The sequence below is a fragment of the Neolamprologus brichardi genome, chromosome 1 (genome assembly GCF_056152115.1).
Source record: "Neolamprologus brichardi isolate AB-2024 chromosome 1, ASM5615211v1, whole genome shotgun sequence".
NCBI classification, from domain to species: domain Eukaryota; kingdom Metazoa; phylum Chordata; class Actinopteri; order Cichliformes; family Cichlidae; genus Neolamprologus; species Neolamprologus brichardi.
Window position 1 is genome coordinate 37,896,371 of NC_142104.1, and position 9,774 is coordinate 37,906,144.

Below are 9,774 nucleotides of genomic sequence, written 5' to 3' on the forward strand. Positions count from 1 at the left end.
CCAATAATTAGAAATAGGGCTGGGTCACATCATACCATTCACGGTAATACCGGTGTAATGTTAGGCAATGATAAGAAAATGAAATATCGCGACAGAATATGGGTAAAACGCACATGCGCAGTGCCTTTGTTTTCATTAGCACATAGCGGAAAAAGCATGGCGGCGATGGAGAATGAGAAGGGCGAAAGCGGATCGTTGAATGAAACAGATGAACCAGAATTGGTTTGTAAACATGCTGCAACTTCAGTGGAGCTGGTTTGGCTTTCGTCCGTCAGATACACACCAAAGCATATTTTTTGGTAGAGCATGCTAGCGGGCCGTCGTTATTACCGAACCGATTTTATGTGCTAAACGGCGCTCAAAAATCTGTCAAATGTTTTAGTACAACTTTGCTAAGCTACGAAGCCGCACCGCTTGATGGATTGTCAGAGCACTACGGCTATCGTAGGCAGGAGCCTCGCGGAGAAATACGTACTGTGCTTCAACATAATGTTACCGTATTGTGTGTGTATAACCTCTTTTTAAGTTTTGTGGATATTATACATGGTTATGCTGAGGATATGTCGGCCAATTTCCACTGAAAATGCCTTTTGGTTAAACTGTCAGCAGGGAATTTGCATTTGCACTGTAAAAATTGTATATAGCTTTAATGCACATAAAAAACAGCTGCTTGTTTAAGTCAAAATACATTATTAGTGCAAAAAAACCCATCAAAGTTGTGAAGTTGTAAAGTATTTTGTCTTGCGTCAATTATATCGTCAGTTATATCGTTATCTCTATCAGTTATATCATTATCAAATATATATATTGTGATAAATATTTTTGGCCATATTCCCCTGCCCTAATTAGAAATGACACAAGGAAAATGTATTGAAAAAATAAACAGGAAAATGGAAAGTCATTAAACCAGCTAAAATCTATTAATAATTAGAAAACAGTCCTGTCACTTAGCGCAAATTATATAATCTAGTTTACTACTGACGGCCTATATAAAGGTGTCTCATTACCAAAGCGTCACACAAGAAACTTCTCATTATGAGTAAACCAATGAGCTCTCTCAAGACCTTCACAACCTTATTATTGCAAAACATACTGATGGCATTAGTTACTAAAGAATTTCTAAGCTAGTAAAGGTCCCAGTGTGCACTGTTAGTGCCATAATCCGGAAGTGGAAAGAACATAACTTTACTATAAACTAGTCAAGACCAATTGCTTCCCCCAAGATTTCATACAGAGGTGTGAAAATAATTATCATAAGATTTGTCTGAGAGCCAAAGATAACTTGTGGAGCACTAAGAGAGAAAAGACATTCCCGATAAAAAAAACAAAAAACAAACAAACAAAAAAAAACCCTGCTGCCATTTACATGGATGATGAAGATGAAATGAGAGTGGACATTTAAGGAAGACAGTGATCCCAAACACACAGGGAAGGAAACTCTCAAATGGTTTCAGAGAAAGAAAATAAAGGTTCTAGAATGGCCCAGCAAATCACCTGACCTGTATCCAATTTAAAATCCATGGAAAGAACTAAAGCTCAGGTTCATAGAAGGGGCCCACGGGACCTTCAGGATTTGAAGACTGGTTTTGTGGAAGAATGGGCCACACCAGAGCAATGCATGCGACTAGTTTCTCCAAACATATGGCATCTTGAAGTTGTCGTCACCAACAAAGGCTTTTCTACAAAGTATTAAAGAAATTTCAGTAAGTGAGTTCAATACTTTTTCCTTGTTGTTTCTCATTATTACACTATTTATTCAATTCAATTTTATTTATCTAGCACAACAAAACAATAGTTGCCTCAAGGCAACTTTATATTGTAAGGTAAACACCCTACAATAACGCAAAGAAAACAAAGAACCCCTCAACAATCATATGACTCCCTATGAGGTTTGGCAACAGCAAGAAGGAAAAACTCCCTTTTAACAGGAAGAAACCTGAAGCAGAACCTCAGGGAGGGGCAGCTATCTGTACCAGTTGGAGTGAGGGGGAAGAAGACAACACAAAGACATTTGGGAGACAATTTGGATTTGAAAGACACAAACCCTCTCTACATTCAGGATTAGCCCTAATGTTTTCTTTTTTGATGAACTATATAGTTAGGGCTTAATCAGGTCACCCTAAATCCTAGGTTTAGGCTGCTAGGGGAGTCCCATAATGGGTTAGGGTTAGGACAAAAAAAAATTCCCCTCTTGGTCTTTATCCTTCAAGCTTGATTCTTCTACCAGAGGCCTGGGAGCTTGAGGGCACTGCGCAATATCTTTGCTGTTCCTATGACTGTGGTCTTCTGGACAGAGATCTCCAATGCTGTTCCTGGGATCTACTAGAGCCACTCGCCTAGCTTGGGAGTCACTGCACTGAGTGCTCTAATTACCATACGGACCACTGTAACCTTACACATCTTCTCGAGCTCTTCTCTGAGCCCTTGGTACTTCTCCAGCTTCTCGTGTTCTTTCTTCCTGATGGTGCTGTCATTCGGTATTGCTATGTCTACCACTATGGCCATCTTCTTCTGTTTGTCTACCACCACTATGTCCGGGCTGGTTAGCCACCACCATTTCTATGTCTGGAAGTCCCATAGGATCTTAACTCAGTCATTCTCAACCACCCTAGTGGGCATCTCCCATTTTGATTATATTTGTTCGCAGATGTTGGCAGCTATCAGCGAATAGTTATCAGCTATTTTGAAACAAGAAAAAACACTTCTTATCCATAACAAGAACTCCATAACAGCAAATGAACTGTACAACAGAAAATGCAAATGCTATTTATGGCCTCCTCACAACAATGATAAGAAAAATTAACTGGGCCAATATGGCATGTTTGTTAATACAGGGATACACATGTTAATGTGATCTCTGGTCTCCCACTCAGAGACACAGGTCTCCGAGTGTCCAGCATTCAGACAGCTACCTGAGGACACTCTTCGTGTGAGAGAATATCTGCTCACACAGATATGTAGAGCCAAATACTGTCAATAATGCCTCTGCAATGTTCTGAAGACAGTTAAACTAATCAGGTAGTGATGTCCAGCAGGTGAAAATGCAGCTCCATGAACACGCACAGCTGTGGATTCCAGCTGAGTTTGTAGTTCTGCAAATTTTGGCCCCCACAGAGTCGAGCTTTTCAGTTCAATCAGCTGCATTTCGATGTCCTCTGTGTCCAGCCAGTTAATGTGAGACAAATCCAGCTGCTCATTAAAGCTTTCTGGTTGGATCAGAAAAGAAAACATTGGTCCATACTAGAGATGGCACGATACCACTTTTTTATGTCTGATACCGATATCATAAATTTGGATATCTGCCGATACCGATATGAATCCGATATAGTGTGTTTTTTAATCAATAAAACTGTTTTTTTAATATCTTGCTGCATTTTGTATAAGTTCATACTCAAGTTTAAATAAACAACAACACTAAAGCTATTCTGTTATACCTGTATGTAAAAAATACACTGCACCCAAAATATTTCTTAGTTCAGCAACACTGATCAATCTAATAAACTTAAACCTGCTCCATCCTCCCTATTCTGGTATTTTAAAGAGTACTTAGCAGAAATATTAAACAACCTAACTAATAGGGTTGCAAACTCCCAGCAAAAAAAAAAAAAAATAGGGAACCACCCCCCATCTCATGATGCTTAATCGACTTAATCAACTTTAATTTGATGCAGTGTGAAAAAAAAATGCACAGAATTAAATTATTTTTCAAGAATAATTAAATAGATTCAACATCTTTCTTCAACAGAATTGCAGACTGCACAGATGGTATCTTCCCAAAGGAAAAAGAACTATAGCTTACTAGGGTATATTAGACTTAACAGTTACTATATACAGTAATGGACTTCTATACATTTTACATCAGATTAAAACTGGGTGTGAGATTCAGATAATTATTTATTAAAAGCTAGACATTTTAAATTAGAATAAGAAAGAAAATTATGTCTTTGTGCCTCCTTTTCCCTGTTAATGCCCTATCGGCCCCCCTGGCTAAACTTTGCTAGATCCGCCCCTGCACAGTTACCAGCCGTCAGCTACGTAGAAAAAGATCCTGGTGTAGAAAGTAATATTAAATAAATTCTAACAACAGCTTATCAAGCTTAATAGTGCTGCTGTTGTTCAGCCGCTGGTTTCCTCTTTCTGGTGAGAAGTGGGCCAAAAACAAAGAAGAGAGACGGACTCGCGACAGAAAAGCCGATCAGCTGATCATTGATCAGTTTTATGATTGAAGTAGCAGCAGGAGAGGGAGAGAGAAGAGGCAGTCGCTCCATATATCAGTTGTTAAGCTTAATGTGGGAATGCTTTACAAACATTCAGAGACGAACTTAGACACTTGCTTTACTTCTCTCTGGGATAACTTCCTCGGAGATGAAATGCTGGTTTGGTAGCGAGGCTACAAATACACACAGGTGCTCTATCACGTGATGCACACTGCTCCGACGTGCTACGGTTATGAGCCGAGTTACACCGTGTGGCAAGTTTTGTGAGGTGCTTTTTTGATATTTAATGGATCGGATTACATTTTTTATTTCTCTCCGATATCCGATCCAGTAATTTACGTCAGTATCGGACCGATACGTAATATCGGATCGGTCCATCTCTAGTCCATACACCTGAAAGTCCCGAAATTCTGTCTTGAGTCTACGGATGTATCCGTGTATTTCCGTGGTGCTGATGCTGCGCTGAGCGGACAGCAGACAGCTAGCAATGTCCCTCTCACCGGTAGGCTAAGTTATTTACAAGCTGAATGTGGTTGTTGGGGTTAGCTAAGATACTGTCATTAAGAAGCGGCACAACTAATGTGTCTATGCGAGCTAATGTGCGATGTGCACCGCTGGCCCGTCCATTTATTTTTAATGCACCTTCTCTGATTAATTCACTGCCTGTTGTGCCATTAGTTAACCCTTCACAGCTGGCACGCGTGCCCAGGGTTGCCGACCCCTGCTGTATACTATGCCACTTCGTTATGGCATTCCATGTATGCCCTGCCTGCTAGCATCATAACGTTGCTGTTATGTGTTGGACTGTCTCAGGGGCATCTTTACACATCCTGCCCCTAGAATATTGCTTGGTGTGACAGACCCCAGCCTCTATGCATCTTGTGTTCTGTGCTGTCTTTCAGTAGGATTTCTTGATGTCAGCCACTTCCTCTATCTGCCATAGGTACATAATGTGCAGGGGCCTGTCCTTTCATGATGGTTCCTCCTCCTTCTTGGGTTTCTGCTGCCTGAGGTATTCACTGAGCACACGGTCAGTCATGGGAACTTACATTCATTAGTCCCAAGCCTCCTTTCTTCTGCTTAGCATACAGCCTCACTGTGCTAGACTTAGAATGAAATGCTCCATGCATGGTCAGGAGCTTCCTGGTCTTGATGTCAGTGTCTCCTCCTTTGGCCAGCTTATTATCCCAGCAGGGTACCTGATCACGGGTAGGACGTAGTTATTATGTGTTGCATCCTTCTCCCATATGCTCTTCCAGTATTGCTCAGTCTCCACCCTTTGTGGAGCTGTTGTCATATTGTTGCCCTGCCACTGGGAATATACCTTGGATGGTTCTGTGGAGAACAGCTAGTTTATTCTTCAATCTCTCTGGTATACCTCGTTAAGCGGCTGGCCAAACCTGTGAGTCTTTGTTTGGTAGTTTCCAAGACCTCAGGTATGGACAGCAAGCTCAGATGGCTACATTCTGAGCCGATCACATATCAATCTGATACCAATATCAGCAAACTGGTATCTACACTAGGGATATTTGGATTGCTTTGCCTATTTCTACTAAACCAGTAACATAAAAACTGAAAACATTTTCCAGCAGTGTTGGTGTGGTATAGCATTTGGTTTCTTGCTATATATACCATCACAGCAATCACACTTAATCCATTTTCTTTTCTACTGTATTACAAAAAATTAATGCAACTGAAAAAGAGTCATCTGCACCTCTTCAAGTATTTGTCAGACTCAATAGCTTGGTCTCAGTAATGATAGAAATGCTATATAATATTTATTCATCACATTTTTTTCTTTTCTTGTTTATTTTAAAGCTTCATTGTAACTGCTACTAACTATACTAGTACAAAAAAGTATACTTCAAAATGTTGACATTTTTTGGGAAGTGAAAATCCTTCACAGTAGCAACCCAAAAACTGACCACATATAACAAACATACTTAACAAAAATCTATGTAATCTCAAATAATTTCTTTGATATTTTAACAGTTTTGATTTTATAGTCAAAAAATAATAATAATTTTAAATTAGGAACTTTTGCTAGGTTTACAGCTGCCATCCACACAAGTCTGGGTTTCTAAAACTTAGTTTTCTTGGGAAAACTTCTTACCTGTTTTTTTCCCCCGGTCTGAACAAGCATAAAGAAACTTTTGGAAACAGTGACACAGACACACGTATGTGCTTCCTGATTGGATCTTATCAATCATGTTTCCTCAACTGACTTGTCACATCAGTATCTTGTGACTCTTTTCCAAAGGAAACAAAAACAAAGTGCTTAAATCAGCACACAAAGAATTACAAGGGTTGCTTGCTGGCTTTGTTGTCCATGTCTATTTTATACATGCAGATAGCGTGACCAGTCAATTAACCGTAACGGTCACCTATTAATTTTCAAGTATGGACATAGATCATTCCTCAAATGCTGCCAAAATGCTTGTCTACAAGGAAATTTTCAACTGCCATTTTAAAATGAAAGTTTTTAATATCTCTCTCTCTCTCATATATATATATATATATATATATATATATATATATAAACAAAATGTAATATTAGACAAATATAAGTAAAAATCAAAGGCTTTTAAATGATGAGTTAATTTATTAAGAGAAAAAGAAAAGATACTTTTTCACATAGACCTAGATAGGTTTAGGTAAATTGAAAAAGGAGGGCCAGATGTCCTTGGGTTATCCTTGTCTAACATTAAAATTTGCTCTGAATCATGTAAGTGTGACAAATATCCCCAAAAAAATACGACAAAGGTTGCTTAAAAAAAAAAAAAAAAAAGCAAGGTAGGCAGTAAGCAATATAAACACTGACCATTAAATGCTTTTTCTATCAATTATTATTATTAGTGTCTTCCAAACACGCTCAGATTGCTCAAAATGTAATAGTGTCAATGACAAACTATGTGTATTTCAGCACAGACTGTTGCCTGTGAGGTTTTAATTGGGGTTTGGTCCAATAATAACTAACAAGTAGATGTAACACCGAAAGCCACTTTTTCCAGTGGTAGTAATCCAGGCTAAGCTGCTAAATCCTACGTACAAGCCATGATCTGTATCAACTAACACCCAAGACAACTTAAGAAAAGCGAATTACTTTTCACAATCACAATCTACCAAAATTAACTTTGACTACTGTCTGACTGGGAGGTTTTTTCTTTTGTAAACAGCTGATGCATGTTTTGTCGACCTCGTAGATATGCCATACTTATAGGAAATAACTAATACGAACACACATTGTAACAAGAGCTAAGTTTTGAGTATAAACTGATATGGATTTCTCTTACAAATAAAGAAAAGCAGGCGTCTCACAGTAACTGTTAAGTAAATAGCTGTTAGAAAGAGGCGCATTAACTTTTAGTACTCACACCCCAGTAAGTTCATAAGATATTTTGGATGCAGTGTGCTACCCCAGCCACATCTTTTTTGTTTACATTAGAAAGCTAGGCCTGCTAATGTTAGCTACCTAGCTGACAAGAGAGAAAACGACAGATCAACTTTAAATGACATACAGACGTGTCTTCACTGGTTCAAATGTTCTAGATATAATGTTTTATTAACATTATTCCCCACTGGAACAGGCAAATCCCAACAGCTCAATTATAATATGAGATAAACGTGCTAACTGATCGTGGAGACAGCGCTAGCTAGAAAGACCTCATCTTCAGTGTTTTGCAGCTGGAAGAAGCAAACACAGTACACTTCAGTGGAGAAAGTACATTTGACAAATGAATCCGTATTTAATTCGATTTTCAAAACACCTCGTTGCTGTATATATTACGTTAATTAGAGTACTTCAGCGTCAACACTACCGAAGCTTGCTACACCCATCTACTGAATGAGCCCATCTTACCTGCTCATCAAATCTAGTAATCACGGCCTGGACCCATTCCACTGGTTTGTGAGCCGCCATGACCAGGCGGACGGACACCGCAGCCCTCTGCTGCTAAATCCAAGATGCAAGACCGCAGCTGACGGGCTTAGTAATGCATGGAAATTCTCTTGAATCTGTGGGAAAGGACGAAAGCGGCGAGATTTTTTCTCCTTCTTTAGGATTCACCATCCCACCGCCATGACACACAACCGGAAGTCTTCTTCACAGAAACTGACTGGGGGGCGGGCGGTGCAGGGTCAAGTTAGCCGTAATGAAAAAGGACACTTCCAGGCACTGTTTTCAAGATTCATCATTATTTTGATTTTCATTATGCAACATGTATGCTACATGTAACACGGTATGCTATTCCAACATATACACATAAATATATATATGTGTGTGTGTGTGTGTGTGTGTGTGTGTGTGTGTGTGTGTGTGTGTGTGTTTGGACACGCTCCAGTTTCGTTGTACTATTGTACTAGGTATGACTGTGCAATGACAATAAAGAGTTAACTCTGTTCACAGACGCTAGAAAGCTCGTACAGTTGTGCCTTTGTTTACCACTATCAGTGGCCTCACAGGAGAGATACTTCTTTAACTTGAGATCACTGAAATCATGGTTACAGTCCACAATATCGCATGTCCGTCGAATGTCCACACAGGCATTTTGAATAAGAAATATAGACATTAGAGTCCACATGAAGGAATTTATGAGGGCTCTCTTCAGACCCTGAGTGCCAAGCCACATTTGGTATTGTATCCCTGCACCAAGATAAAGGGAAAGCTTTAACTTGTTATGAACACTTAAAACATTGTTATTAAGCATGAATATAGCCTTGCTGCAAAATGGATTTAGCCATTTTGTATGCTTTGAAAATGTGTCTTTTGGGTCAGTTCAAATGTTGTATGTTTTTTTATATATCTTTTATTCAGCTGTGCACATTGTATGTTGCTGGTTGCTGTATGTAATAGAACTTCATAGTTGTAAGACTGGCCTATTGTTTTCTAGTTTCATTATGATTTTGCTCACTGGTGTGTTCACCTTTTCACAAAGGAGATGTTTAATTACTGTCTCCTTTATAGGTTCAAGATATTTTTCAAGCTCTGGATAACAGATTATTGGATCTGTACATCTTTGTTTTTGCTTATTCTTGTCTGCTTCGTGCATCAGGGTTTGTTATCTGCAAGACAAATATGTGTTTAATTATTTTACTGTTGCATTAGAACAAAACAACATGACTTGTATGTTTACTAAAAATAACTCATACTTGTTATGTAAAAATGTGTATGAAGTATATTTTATAGCCTGGCTAGGGTGTGCCTGTTCTCTCTCCAACCTTTCTTCTCACAAAGATCAGAACAAGCTCAGCATCAGTGTTGGGAAAGTTACTTTGAAAAAGTAATTAATTATAGTTACTAGTTACTTCTTCAAAAAAGTAACTGAGTTAGTAACTGAGTTACAATATTCTAAAAGTAATTAATTACTTGAAAAGTAACTATTGCGTTACTTTAAAAAAACAAAAACGTTTAACCCTCCGGGGTCCAGGGTATAATTGGCCATCTTTAACTACTTTTGATTTTCCCTCCAAATTTTACCTTTTAAAATTATTTACTTTGCCTTGTTTGGTATCATCAGCACAACCTCACGTGTCTGAATTTACAGTTGTGTTTTCATTT

At 38.7% G+C, this 9,774-nt stretch overlaps 1 protein-coding gene across 3 annotated transcripts in view; it reads right to left on the minus strand.

Annotated features, from left to right (window-relative positions):
* The window catches only part of nf1a (neurofibromin 1a), a 117,216-nt gene extending 108,899 nt beyond the window's left edge, over positions 1–8,317 (minus strand). For all 3 annotated transcript variants that reach the window (XM_087841715.1, XM_087841709.1, XM_087841706.1), the window contains exon 1: positions 8,077–8,317. In XM_087841715.1, the coding sequence (XP_087697841.1) occupies positions 8,077–8,136 (60 nt within the window). In that variant the 5' untranslated portion in view covers positions 8,137–8,317. The remainder of the gene's footprint in view (positions 1–8,076) is intronic.
* Positions 8,318–9,774: the final 1,457 nt, after the last annotated feature.